Source organism: Chlamydomonas reinhardtii, chromosome 6, assembly GCF_000002595.2.
Source record: "Chlamydomonas reinhardtii strain CC-503 cw92 mt+ chromosome 6, whole genome shotgun sequence".
Classification (NCBI taxonomy): Eukaryota; Viridiplantae; Chlorophyta; class Chlorophyceae; order Chlamydomonadales; family Chlamydomonadaceae; genus Chlamydomonas; species Chlamydomonas reinhardtii.
In genome coordinates this window covers 8,610,656-8,624,060 of record NC_057009.1, presented here as the reverse complement: position 1 = coordinate 8,624,060, position 13,405 = coordinate 8,610,656, and the positions used below count along the sequence as shown (strand labels likewise).

General features: G+C 63.7%; 2 protein-coding genes across 2 annotated transcripts in view; one reads left to right on the top strand and one right to left on the bottom strand.

Annotated features, from left to right (window-relative positions):
- The window catches only part of CHLRE_06g309100v5 (uncharacterized protein), a 7,372-nt gene extending 2,842 nt beyond the window's left edge, over positions 1-4,530 (bottom strand). The window contains exons 1-10 of the mRNA XM_043063758.1: positions 4,310-4,530; positions 3,997-4,125; positions 3,591-3,662; positions 3,106-3,193; positions 2,348-2,523; positions 1,770-1,895; positions 1,398-1,519; positions 950-1,079; positions 365-445; positions 135-194 (exon numbers count right to left, since the gene is read on the bottom strand). Coding sequence (XP_042924464.1) covers positions 135-194; positions 365-445; positions 950-1,079; positions 1,398-1,519; positions 1,770-1,895; positions 2,348-2,523; positions 3,106-3,193; positions 3,591-3,662; positions 3,997-4,125; positions 4,310-4,363 — 1,038 coding nt within the window. The 5' untranslated portion in view covers positions 4,364-4,530. The remainder of the gene's footprint in view (positions 1-134; positions 195-364; positions 446-949; positions 1,080-1,397; positions 1,520-1,769; positions 1,896-2,347; positions 2,524-3,105; positions 3,194-3,590; positions 3,663-3,996; positions 4,126-4,309) is intronic.
- Positions 4,531-6,690: 2,160 nt separating this feature from the next.
- On the top strand, positions 6,691-11,099 carry CHLRE_06g309050v5 (uncharacterized protein). The gene is made up of 7 exons (XM_001691160.2): positions 6,691-6,835; positions 7,009-7,119; positions 7,199-7,241; positions 7,319-7,421; positions 7,607-8,996; positions 9,347-9,453; positions 9,630-11,099. Exons 2-7 carry the CDS (start codon positions 7,032-7,034, stop codon positions 10,062-10,064), a joined length of 2,166 nt encoding a protein of 721 aa, XP_001691212.1. The 5' UTR covers positions 6,691-6,835; positions 7,009-7,031; the 3' UTR covers positions 10,065-11,099.
- Positions 11,100-13,405: the final 2,306 nt, after the last annotated feature.

The following is a 13,405-nucleotide window of genomic DNA, read 5'->3' as shown; positions in this document are numbered from 1 at the left end:
ACTCACCCTCCCTCCTCCCCTCCCCTCCCCTCCCCTCCCCTCCCCTCCCCTCCCCTCCCCTCCCCTCCCCTCCCCTCCCCTCCCCTCCTCCCCTCCTCCCCTCCTCCCCTCCTCCCCTCCTCCCCTCTACTCACCGAGCCCAGCGAGCGCACGTCCACGTTCTCCATCTTGAGACCCAGCTCCTCGCTGATCACCTGTGTGCGGCGTGAGCGGGGGTGCCGGGTGCGGGGTGCGGGGTGCGGGGTCGGGGTCGGGTGAGTGCGGACGCGTACGTTCATACCACCCCTCTATGTCTCGGTCTGGCCTTCCCCTCGCGCCCCTAGTCCTCCCCCCTCCACCCCCCCCCCGGCCAGCCCCCGCGCACCTCTCCCCCGGTGAGTACGGCGATGTCCTGCAGGTTGGCCTTGCGGTTGTCGCCGAAGCCGGGAGCCTTCACGGCGCACACCTGGGGGGGGGCAAAGCAGAGGCGGGAAGGGGTGTTCGTAAGCTGTTCTAGGCGCACGCACATTCCTCCGTGCCCCCCGCCGGTTTGCTCCGCCTCCGCCCCTGCCCCACGAGTCCTTCGCCACATGCCCACTCCCGCTTCCGCAGCGTGTTGCATCATCCCGCACCCCGCCCCCGCACCCCCGCACAACGCCCCCGCCCACCCGCAATACACCCCCGCCCACCCGCACCCTCATTGTCATGTCAGAATTGCTTTCGACTCCGTCCGGCCGCCCAGCACCTGCCGCCCACCCGCTGCCGGCAACCCTGGCGCCCCCTCCCCCCTCCCCCCCTCCCCCCTGTGTGACCACTGCGCCGCTGCTGGCCGGGGTCACGCGACCCGTGGAGTCCGCCCCCCCCCCGATGCGACTCACACGCTCTCCTCCTCGGTCTATTGCATTGGGTTCGGTTTAGTTTGAGCTGCTATCTACAACCCTCCCCCTCCCCCAGCCCAGCGCCCCCCTACCTTGAGGCCCGCCCGCAGCTTGTTGACGATGAGCGTGGCCAGCGCCTCGCTCTCCACGTCCTCGGCAATGATCAGCAGCGGGCGCTGCACCTGCACCACCTTCTCCAGCACCGGCAGCAGGGACTGAAGGCTGCGGGGCGGGCGGGCGGGAGCGGGCGGGCGGGCGGAGGAGGGGAAGCGGGAGGGCAAGGGGGTGGTTGGCATGAAAGCAACATGCCGGATATACATGTGCATCGATACGTCGGCCCCCTCTCCCCCCGGGCACGCCATGGATGAAGCTTTTTCCCCCGGTCATGCCGCTCTACGCGGCCGCTACTTCCTGTGCGCGCAACGCTGTGCCATTTGCATCACCACCCACCATCATCTGCATACGCGGCTGAAATGCTCTTTTCCCCCTCCTCCTCCCCCGCTTCCTTCCCCCTCCCCTCCGCTCCTCCTCTCCCCTCACCCGCTGATGCGCTTCTCGCAGATGAGGATGAGCGGGTTCTCCAGCTCCACCTTCATGGTCTTCTGGTCCGTCACGAAGTAGGGCGAGATGTAGCCGCGGTCAAACTTCATGCCCTCAACAACCTGTGGGGTTAGGGGGTGAGGGGTGATGGGGCGGGGGCAGGGTGATGGGGCGGGGAGGCGGAAGTATCCCAAGGGCCCGCGCCACCGCCAGAGCTTGACTACCAGCACCTGCAACCCTGCCATTCCTGACCCTTCGCTCGGTATCCCGATCCCGCCTTCCTCCGCATCCCCATCCCCCCCCCCTCCTGTTCCCCCCCCCTCCTCCCCCCCTTCCTGTTCACACCCTTCCTGTTCGCACCCCCCCTCTCACCTCCAGCTCATTCTCCAGCGTCTTGCCGTCGTTGACGGTGATGACGCCCTCCTTGCCCACCTTCTCCATGGCGCGGGCAATCAGCTCGCCGATCTCGCGCTCGCCGTTGGCGGAGATGGTGCCCACCTGACAACAGGGGAGAGGAGGAGAGAGGAGGCGAGGTTTGTTGGGATGGCGGAGGTGTGTCAGGTGGCAGGGTTGCTGGGAGCAGGGTTGTGTTGCACTGGACCGGTTTGGTAGGCCACGCCACTTTCACCATCCAACCCGTTTCACCAATCGCCCCTCCTTCACCCCCTCCGTCGCTGCCACGCCCGCCCTCTGCCCCATCCTCTGCCACCCTGCTCTTCGCCCCGTCCCAAACCACCCCATTCTCCATGAACGGCTGACCCCGACACTTCATACTTGTCGGTATGAACAAGTGCCCCTCCCCCCTGTTGGGGTGGGGGGTTTTCGTATCCCCCCTGCGCATCCGCTTTTACCGGTACTGCTTTTATCGGTACCGCTTTTCCAACCATCTTTGCAACCCCCACCTCCCGCCCCCCGTCTCCTTCCTCCTCCCTCCTGTCCCCGCCCCCCACCTGCGCAATCTCCTCGGTTGTGGAGATCATCTTGGCGCGCGCCTTGAGCACGCCCACCACGTGCTCCACCGCCATGTTGATGCCGCGGCGCAGGTCCATGGGGTTCATGCCGGCGGCCACGGACTTGCAGCCCTCGGCCAGGATGGCGCGGGTCAGAACCGTGGCGGTGGTGGTGCCTGGGGCAAGGTGGGTGGGAAGGCGCCGGGAATGTGAGGGAAACACCAGGTGGAAATGGTGGAGACAGGAGGTGACAAAACCCTCTCGCTTGGGCCACTTGCCCGGCGGGCGTCGTGGCGATCCGGCGTCGTCCCCGATCGTCCCCTGTCCCATGCGCTTCCTCGTTGTGACGGCTGCAGTGCATGCCGCCCCTGTGCTGACCCTGCTCCCTACTTCGGGAAACAGCCAACACCACCCAAACCACCGGCGCCGCCACCGCATTACGCTTCTGCATTTCTGCGCAACACCCGTCAAGCCCCATTCGCCTAGCCTCGTGAGCTTCGTGTTCCCTTATCACTGCCCCCTTGCCTTCCTCGGTTCTCCGTTCTTCTCCTTCCCCTCCACTCCTTCTCCTTCTCCGTCCCCTCCCCTCCACCTTCATCTGCGCCTCTCCCCCATTCCACTGCCTACCTCGGGCGGGGCACCCGCCCCGCCCCTGCGCCCGCCCCAGCCCACCCACCACCACTCTACACTCCCCCCGCCCACCCACCACCCCACCACCCCACCGCCGCCGCCCCCTCCTGTGCTCCTCCTGCCCTCACCGTCTCCCGCCACGTCGTTGGTGGCGCTGGCCACCTGCTTCACCAGGCTGGCGCCAATGTTCTCAAACTTGTCCTTCAGCTCGATGGCCTGTTGTGTGCGAGGCGGCGACCGCGAGACGGAGGATGGCGGGGAGTTGGGCGAGCACGTCGCAGACATACGGCATACGTGCATGTAACCGGTGCTCAGTCATGTTGTGATTGTGCGTCTAGCGCGGCGTGCACCCGAGTGGGTGTAGGGACTGCACGGCGTTGCACTGCCAATTGGGGTGGACCCGGGTCCCCCTGGCAGACCGCCAGCCTCGATTCTCCCTGCCGATTACATGCCTCATCGCCCAGCCTCCCGTGAAAGCGCCAAAATAACCGCACGAGGCTACTCCCAAACGCCTCACTCATCAGGACCTGGCCGAGCATCCCTTCGCGGCCCTCCCATCCGGCGCAGAACAGGTTAGCCAGCCTGCAGGTCCTCCACCTCTCGCCGCTCTCACCTTAGCCACAGTCACACCATCCTTGGTGATCTTAGGGCCGCCGTACGTTTGCTCAATCATGACGTTACGACCCTGTGTTGCAAGCGTTACGGGAGCAGGCGTCCGTTGAGCGGCAGAACCGCGGCTGGCATGAGGTTGCGGTTTTGCCGGGCCGGGTTACAGCCCCGCAGCTCCTGCATCACGTGCAACGCGCTGAAACCCTTGTCGCTATTTCCACTGGGAGCTGTCAGCAACGCATGGCACTGGTGGCCGACATGGCCCTCCCTCGCGGCCCTGCCCTTGGCTGTCGAGCAACTGCACGGCACGAGCTTCCAGACGCCGACGTGGAAGTCCCTGCTGGCACCCCCGCCCCTGCTCCCGATCCACGCGCGAAGCCCTGCAGTCCTAACCCCTCCCTTTGTCTTACCTTGGGACCCAGAGTGACCTGGACGGCATCCGCCAGCTTGTTCACGCCGGCAAGCACCTTGTCACGGCACTCGATGCCGAAGCGCACATCCTTGGCGGCGTAGAAGCGCACAGCCTGGAGCAGCGCGCTCTGCAGGCATTAACACGACATATGCGATCAGCAGTCACGCTCCTCCAATTTGTCTCGCGTCACGCGTCGGAGGGTCGCCGCTAGGATCTGCGTCGCGATGCCTGATTGGAACACTTCCACGTGGCGACCACTGATCGGCCGGTTGCAATTGACTGCCTAATATACACTCTTGAAGGTGCCTTACGTTCTGCTGGCCGCGACGGCCAGAGCCAAGCAGGGCCTTGCTTAGCGAGTGCATCTCTCGCGTCAAGTCGAGGCGTGGCGAGTCGACGCCGGTAAGGTTATATGGCTGAGGCAAATGTTATAATACGCGACTCGGTCATGGGCGTAATAGGTCGTCGAGCGATTTGGTCTCGAAACGTGCATGGAAGAACCTTCCAGCAAAACCCGCCTGCAAACAAACCCAGTTAATGGCACAAGCTTCGTCCGCTAACACACTTTCATGTAAGACTTAGCTCGGACTTAGTGTGTGGCGCGCTCGGCGTGCGGCACGCTGGGGTGTGGCACAGCCACTCCCTTCCGGCCCCTGCCCGCCCCATCAGGGCCGACGCAACCTCCCCCCCTGCTGGTCGCGAGTTGTTCGATCATAAACGCCCCCCTCAATCCAGGTCCGAAAGGATATGCGTGGCGTTGGGACAAGAGCCTTCGCGGAATGATCAGGCTGGGCGGGTAACCGAAAGGACCAGCGTTACAGCGTTCACGCACGCGGCTACCCGTCTATGGTCTACCCGGAACTTCCACTGCCACTGCCACAGCCACCCCCAGAGCCAGAGACATAGACATAGCCAGCGACTAAAGGTCGCCAGGGCCAACCAGGCGACCACACCGCTACGAGGAATGCTTTTGCCGCCACCGGTTCACTCAACAGGCCGAACAGGGCCTCCCCTTCATCACCCCTAACGCAGCACACGTCTCAAACTTGCATCAGCCAGCAAGGGCAATCGGAATATTGAAATCAGCGGCATGCCGCAAGGCCGCAATGCATATATTCCTGTGAGTCAATTATACCTGTGCCTAACCAGCAGGCTTGAGGTTTTAGGGTTGGTAAGGTAGCGGAAAGGGATGGCAGGCTTTTCCTCCTGTGCTGCACGCTAGCTGCGACCCCCTCGTCCGACACCGTGCGCATTCGGGTTTTCCGGGCATCTCTGGTGATGTACCCGCACACGTACCTCGGAAGCGGCAGGTTTGTGCCACAGCCTGCTTCAACAAGTAAGTGTCAAGTGCTTCCGTGCGGGAGACGGCCATCAGAGGGGCGGTGTGCCCTGGCCGTGTGCGCTGCCGCTTGGATGGACGCGTCTGCGTGTTGGTCGGTCGCGACGTGCCACCTCACATGCAGGGCCCCGCTTGAGGCCGAAGGTCTACCGAACTATTATCAACTCCCGGGCACAGTCGGGCCAATACGATAGCGTCAAGCCGCTTCTCACCGCGTCTCCCTGCACGCTTGTGTGAGTTGGCCTCCACACAGGCACCTCCAGCCAGGGGTCCGCTCGGTCCTGCAGCCGAGCGCACAGCCATTAAGTTCCTAGTACAAGCGAGAGCAGAGCAGAGCATAGAGCCAGTCGCAGCACACAACAAGGCACATCCAGCAGCCATGCTCGATCCAGCTGCCGCTTTGATGCTATGCCCTACTGCTGCTGGCACCTACCGTCCTACCAGGCACCGGCCGGTGACCTGGCTCGCTACCTCCGCTCCGTCCGCTCCCCCGGCTCCCTGCGGGCGACTGGAGCAAGCCCCACCAGACTCCGGGGTAGCCATAGCATCCTACGTCGCCGCCCCCGTTCGCCGCCCTCTTTGCCTCGTAAACGCACTCGCAATCTACAGCTCCGCACGTGGATGTGCGATGGACTGTGTCAAGGCAGGTTGGTGAAGTCCCGGAGGGCGCAGCTGATTCGGTGATTCCCAGACCCCAGCAGATGGCAAACAACAGATCTGCACGTGGATATCCTTGTGCACCATACATGTGTTGAGTCATAGCTTTGGGTCGTCCACTGGCCCGGGTCTCAATTTTGGTTTCAACACATGAACAGCGCATCCTAGTGATTCTGCCTTACTCTACCCAAAACGGCACCCCCTTCTCCCCTAGGCGGCTCCTACCCACTCGGCCTGGCCCAGCACGCCCAGGGCGGCCCATCTGGGTTGGGGTCTGGGAATCACCGAATCACTCAAGTCCGTGGGGTTGTTGCGCAACTCTGCCAGGATAAAGCCTGCATTCACATAATTTGTAGATTCCTACGCACGTATCGTAGCTCTCCGCGCACATTCTGCAAGCACAAGCATAGATGCGTGTGCTCTGCGCCGGCAACTGCACGGAAGCCCGCGTCTCACACGAACAATACAACCTGACCGACGCGTGTGTCGCAACCTGCACAAGTGGAGGCAACAACGCCTCCAAGGACACGGACGGTTCACTCGAGGGGGGGTCTAATGCGCGAGGGTGGGGCTGGGGGAGGGGTCGGCGGGGAGGGGTTTATGCATGTGTGTGCCAGGAGGTTGCTTAGGGGGCGGATCCATGCGGGTGATACAGCCCTGCCCGCAAACCTCGCTGGCAACAGATTTGCACACATGGCTGGTAACAGATTATATTGTGACCGCTTTTAGGGCAAGGTTTGCACGGCTTGTGTAGGGACAATTCGCGTCGCTGCTGCTCTGGACGCAGCAGCTGATAGGGACTTCACCGCCAATTTCTCGGCGTACTAGTAGAGCTCCATTGGTACGTGCAGAGTTCAGGGACAGATTTGGAGGGCTTTGCGCAAAAAGATCGTGCCGAGGAGCGAGGAAAGCCGGGGCGTGCAGACCAGCGAGCAGACTGGCTAAGATATCGGCTGCTGAGGGTTAAATATGCCGTGGCGCCTCTGACATTTGTGCTGGCGTCCTCGGGTGCAGGCGCTGGCGCAGGAGCGGGCCTCATGCTAGGAAATCCAGGCGGGCTGGACCCGAGCGGTGCCAGAGGATTTGGATATGGACAGCAGGCGGGGCAGGCGGGCTTTCCCCTCGGTGAGACCCGCGACCTGATGCACACGGTCTCCCAGTGTCCCGGCGCGAGCTGATCAAGGTTGCCGCTCTTGTTTGACAGGTGCTCTCCAAGGAGGGATGCAGGGCGGGCTACCCGGCGTCAGGTACGTGGTGGCTCGCTTTTGCTAGGGACCCTCCCGCAATTTGCGAGACTTTGCTGACCACGCTCGTTCACATGCAGGACTGGCATTGCTGGGCTTCAAGCTGGAGCGGCAGGGCCACAGCAAACGGCGCAGAACCGGTTTGCTGCAGCGAGCACGTTACAGTCTAATTTGCAGCAGCAGGTGAGCCAAAATGCAGCGGGTTTCGACGGGCTGACACTACTCGTTCGGGGTCTTGCATATGGATGGCGGAGATGGAGTTCACAGCACAAAACTGAGGCTGTATGTTTGCGGTATCCTGGGTCTTGGGCTCGTCCCCGCTCGAAACCCTTCCCACACGCCGTCCCCGCTTTCACACCCACCTGTAGCTTGGGCAGTACGCCCAGGCGCAGGGGCGACCTCTCACAGGCGCACAGCTAGCAAATGGCGTCCTCGCGGGCGCTGCTGGGGCCGGCGTCCGCGCGCAGGGGATAGGGGGGCTTGCGCCGCTCGCAGCGATGCGGCAGCCCGGCGTCGACCGCGCCGCTAACCTCAGTCTGGCCGCCAACCTCAACGCCGCGGCAGCGGGCGCAGCGGGCGCTGGCCTGGCCGGGTTGCAAGGGTACGCCGCGGCGCAGAACCCTCTCGCGGCGGCGCTGCAGAACCCGCAGCGGCTGACGGGGCTTGGGCTCAATGCGCAGCTCACGGCGGCAGCTGCCGCGGGCCTGGGCGGGCTGCAGGGCGGCAACCTGCAGAGCCGGCTGCAGATGGCAAACGCGGGCGGGCTGGGCCTGCTGCAGCAGAACCTGGCGGGCGCGATGCCCAACACCAACACCAACACGCACGAGCTGTTGGCGATGCTCAACCGTCAGCAGCAGCAGAAGCAGCAGCAGGTGGCGCAGCAGCACCAGCAGCAGCAGATGCCCGGGGGCGCAAACGCCTTTAACGCGCTCAACAACCTGGGGCTTTCGGCGGCGGGCTTCGGCGCGGTGGGCGGCGGCGTCGGGAACCTGGGCGGGCCCGGCCTGGGGCTGGTGCAGCAATCGGCGCAGCAGCAGGTGGCGGCGGCCGCGGCGGCCGCACAGCAGCAGCAGCAGCAGCAGCAACAGCAGCAACAGCATGGGGATCAGGACGGGCCTAGCTTTGACAACAACGACTTCCCGTCGCTGCTGGCGAACGCGGCGGCAAGGCAGGGCCGCGCCAACGCAGAGGCCATGGGCGCTGCGGCGGCCGCCGCTGCGGCGGCGAACGACCCCTTCGCTAAGCTTGGCTTGCGCACAGCAGCGGCAGCGGTCGCGGGCGGGGCGGGGCATGCCGGCGCCGGTGCTGGCGGGGCAGGCGGCGACTTCCAGATCCAGAACGAGGATTTTCCGGCGCTGCCAGGGACATCAACGCGGGACGGTATGGGTGGTGCCGGTGGCCTGGCCCAGCAGCAGGGGGTGGGCCGGGGCGCGGGCGCGTCTGGGTTCGGTGCGGAGCATCTGCAGCAGCTGGCGGCGGCCGCGGGCCAGCCCGGCAGCGCCGAGTACGAGGCGTATTTGCGGCTGCAGCAGCAGCGCGGCCTGGCGCCGGGGCTTCTTGGGCCCGGGGGGCCGGGGCCTATGGGCGGCAAGGGCGTGGGGCCAGGCGGCGAGCTGCAGGGTGGCGCGGCGGCGGCCAAGGCTGACCGGTTCGGGCTGATGGGTCTGCTGCCTCTGATCAAGATGACGGACCCGGACCTGACCATGCTGGCTCTGGGCACCGACCTGACGGGGCTGGGGCTCAACCTCAACGCGCCAGGTGAGCGGCGCGCAGGCGGCGCTTTTCGCCTCACATGTGGTCTAGTTCATGCGTGCGCGCGAACGTCGATGAGGTCCTTAACGTCAGCGAGTGGGTGGTAACGCACCCTGCGCGAACTCAGCAGCTGGACCGTGAAGTCAGTACCATAAAACACGCATTCATTGCCAGCACAGCCAGGGCATCGCAGCGATTGGGGGGTTGCCGTGGGCGCCCCCACCGCGGTGGCGATCGTTATGACCTCGAATGGCAATGGCATCGGCATTACAACCTACTGCCTGAGTCCGTCATAGTACTGCCCGCTTCCTTTCCCCAAGCTCCTCGCCACGTCGCCCCACTGCCGGACCGCGCAGGCGACCTGCATTCCACGCTGGTGTCGCCGCTGGCGGACAACCCCATCAAGGCGGAGCCCGACTTCGACCTGCCCTCCTGCTACAAGTTCGTGCCGCAGCGGTTGCAGGTGCTTGGGGGCTGGCTGGGCGTGGTATCGGCTGGTCGGAGGGCGCACACGCCATGTGTCGGCTTTCGCAGAATTGCGCTGCCGTAGTACTGGCCACTGGGTCTTGATGGGCTGCCCATGGCCGCCAGTTCGTACGTACGGCACCTTGATACCGCGCACTCTCTCCCCCACCCCAGCCGGGCTATTTGTCCAAGTTCAAGGAGGAAACGCTGTTCTACATGTTCTACTCCATGCCCGGCGACGAGGCGCAGCTGCTGGCGGCCGACGAGCTGTCGGTGCGCGGCTGGTGGTTCCACCGCCGCTACAAGCTGTGGATGCTGCACGCGCCCGGCGCCGCCACGCAAAAGAGCCAGCGCGGCGAGCGCGGCTCGTTCCTCATTTTTGACATCAACCAGTGGGAGATTGTGCAGAAGGCGGACCTGGAAATCCTTTACGAGGATATCGAGGTGGCGCCGCGGCTGCCGCGCAATGCCAAGCTGACGGGCGGTGGCCAGGGCGGCGCCGGCGGCGCGCAGGGCCCCGTGGGGGCCGGCGGGGCGCAGGGACAGCAGCCTGGCGGGGCGGGGGCGCCGCAGTCGCAGGGCCAGGCCGGCGTGCCCGGTCGCCACTAACAAGAGTGGCCGCGACAGGTCCTGGGGTCCCAGCGCTTTGCCCTGGTGTAGCAGCGGTGCTAGGCTACTTCATGTAGGAGCGGGGTGCCGCAGGGCCGGACAGAAACAGTGCACCCTGGCGCGCTGCAGCATGCAACAACGGCGCATGCACGAGACGTCACGGGACAACAGTGGGCTGGGACTCTGGGACTCTGGACGCTCGGCAGCCGCCTGCCTCGAGCCGTCACAGCGCAGCAGACACCAAGACAGTGGATGCTACGCGCCGGGATGTCAACCGCCGCCGCACAGGCGGCGGTACCGCACACAGGCGGTAACATGCCATTGCGCTTTTGGGACGGGCACGAGGTGCAGGCACCAGTGGGCTTCGCTCCACGGTCGACACTGGGCCGTGCCACGCGGCTGCAGGGTACAAGTCCTGGCATAGAGGAGTGCGAAGTGGCACTTGTCATCCTAGATAAGAGCAGGAAGTGCCGCACTCGTGTTCGTCGCGCAAAGGTGTCTGGCAGTGCTGTGCGTGCTGGGCACGCGTGCCGCCAACGTTGCTGTCCATGTGATGTGTGCCGATACGGGTGGGGCGTGGATTGCCCTGCTCGCTGGTCGGATTGGGGTCTCGAGTGCGGCGCGGTCTGCAGCATACGGCGTGTGCTCTGTGCTGCATGCGTGTACGCGAAGTGTGGAAAGGGAGCATGAGTTACTACATGGCACGCAAAGCAATCTCGGGCATGCGTCGATAGGGTCGTGTGTTTAGTCGGCAGAGTTCGCCAGCCTGCACACAGGCTAGGCGAGAGCACGCGCGCGGATCGAGGGCGTGTCGGGGACTGCTTGCTTGGAGGCGCGGGGGCGGCTTTGACATTTTGGGTATCATTGCGCAGGAGCGGGATAGGCTGATAGGTTGCTGCAGGCGTCCAAATTACTCGATGACAAGCGGCATGTTGGGAAGAGTGCATTGAGCTGCTGTTGGCAGGAGGCCACCAGAAAGCGCCGGGCGGGGAGCCATGTAGCCTTGTTCTGGAGCCATGTAGCCTTGTTCTGGAGCTTGCAGCACCCTAATGCCATTGGCGAATTCCGTCATTTGCAGTGCGTTCCCAATTGCGTGTCTCACATCGGGCACTGCTCATCAGAGGCCACATAGTAACTGTCTCAACAAAGGCGGAAGCAGCTTCAGAACTTTGGTTTGCGTCCTGCATGAGCCGCTTTCGCGCTGCCGCCGTCTCCGCTACGGTCTCCTGGCTTTCCACGAAGCGCTTGGTGACCTCTCGCTTCGGGGCAACCTTGCGGCAGGGCACCACGCTGGTGGCGGGAGCTCAGTGAAACTTATTAGTGGACGCACTGCAAGAGAACCTGTTTGGAACAACTGTAAGGTCCCTGCTTCTCGATGCGGGGCAAAGAAGAGGCAAACAGGCAGTCCCTCCGCGCGTCTTCACTTTCACTGAGCCGCGCTCCCGCCACCAGCGTGGTGCCCTGCCGCAAGGTTGCCCCGAAGCGAGAGGTCACCAAGCGCTTCGTGGAAAGCCAGGAGACCGTAGCGGAGACGGCGGCAGCGCGAAAGCGGCTCATGCAGGACGCAAACCAAAGTTCTAAAGGTGCTTCCGCCTTCAAACATCCCTTTTTGTCGTCATGGGGCTGCTGAAGAGTGAAGGCCAAGTGAAGGTGGGTACCGTGGGTAAGTTAGCTACCATGCATAGCGCAGCTTTCGCGCTAGAGCAGGTACATGCGCAACAACTCGGCGCTGCTTCATTCCGTTTTGCTTCCCCGTTGCCCCCGGTACCTGCTCATGTTGCAGGCTGCAGCGACCAAACTGCAACCAGGTGAGAAGGGGTTGGTGGCAGGGTAGGGGTTGGTGCACAGTGCAGGCCGGATTAGCGCAGGCCCGGTCCCTTTACCTGACCTCACAGCCTCAACCGGCTGGTTCCTCATTGGACTGCCCCGCAAGCCCGCAACCTGGCTGACTGAAGTGCTGCACTCTCAAACTCTCTGCGTGCAGAAGCAGCGAAGGAGCGCACACGAGCCCGCGTGGAGGCAGATATGTATCCTGAGGTGGTTGCAGCAGTCGGTGCAGCCGTAGTGCTAGCTCACACTGTAGCACCGCAGGTTTGGCTGGGTGCTTTATCTGCTTTGACACATTCACGATGTAGCAATTGCGCATGTCATGCATTAATAGGTAATTGCATACGTCACGGATTGACGGCTTGAGTGGAAAGGGTGCTGGTCTGCGTGCCTCAGCGCGGATGACTGACTGAAAGACTGAACTACTGGCTGCCATAACGGCGGGGGCCTTCGTCTGCACCTTGGCCCGCTTGTGGTCGCTGAAATGGGAGAATCATCATAAGGAAGCACTGTGGCGTGTGGCCGCCAACGCTTGCTGGGCGTTTCCACGGCATGCTAGCGAGCGGGCGCGAGGCGTTGCTGTTGACCCGTGTTGGGCGTGTGGGGTTGACATGCAGGATGGGGACCGGCGTCACTGGTTTTGGGACTGCACTGTTGCGCTGTCACTGCGGGAAAACATGGGGATGGCTATGGGTTTCATGCCAGAGGATGCTCTAAGTGCCTTCTCTCGTGAGGAGTTGTGGTTAGTGCGCCCGCCTGCGGGGCTTGCGCCACCTGTGTGGGATGTGGTGTGTCTCGTTGCTATGTCTGCCCTGGACTTTGGTCGGCAGCGTATGGTTATGGCCGGGCTGGCGGCGCGAGCGAAGCTGCCGTCGGCCCGGGTGCTGAGCATTGGACTTGCCGTCGTAGCTGACTTCTGGGGTCGTCTCCAGACGTTTGTGACTTTGGGTATCAGGCCAAAGGGTTGGGACACTGTGCCATCTGCGCATCCTTTCATCTCTCGGGCTGTTGGTGAAGGCATGGTATTGCGTTTGCCGTATGACGCTGCTTCCCCGCCTCCCTCACCATGAGAGGTTGTGGGTGGTTGGGGGCTTGGTGTGTGGGCAGGACGCACGTGTGAGCGACCGTTCTAGTGCCTGGACGCTTGCGCCCTGGTTAGTGCGTGCGCTGTGCGTGTGTGCTGCGGCCTGGACGATTCCCGGCACCCCGGTGCCTAGGCTTGTGGCGTTGAGGCACAGCGGTGGGGCTCTGGCGGGTTGAGGCTTGGCTCGGACTCACTGTGCGCGGAGTCACACGGACTTTGACCGCGGGAGGGTTTGCAGCAAAGTCGGGGTTGGTGGAGTCAAGTTGGGCCCTGATAGCATGTGATGGCTCGGCGTCCTCGGGTGCTGGGACTGTCCCCTCTGTAACATCCGCATTCATCACGTTTATATGAGTGGGGCAATCCTGGGGCGATCGCTTTAGGGCGTACTGAAAATTGTGTACCATGGGCAATGTTTTAGATGTCCCTGCGC

Coding starts and splice junctions, on each gene's coding strand:
- CHLRE_06g309050v5 (XM_001691160.2), top strand. CDS start 7,032: ATGCTAGGAAATCCAGGCGGGCTGGACCCGAGCGGTGCCAGAGGATTT. Junction 7,120..7,198: donor GCAGGCGGGCTTTCCCCTCG/GTGAGACCCGCG, acceptor CTTGTTTGACAG/GTGCTCTCCAAGGAGGGATG. Junction 8,997..9,346: donor GCTCAACCTCAACGCGCCAG/GTGAGCGGCGCG, acceptor CGGACCGCGCAG/GCGACCTGCATTCCACGCTG.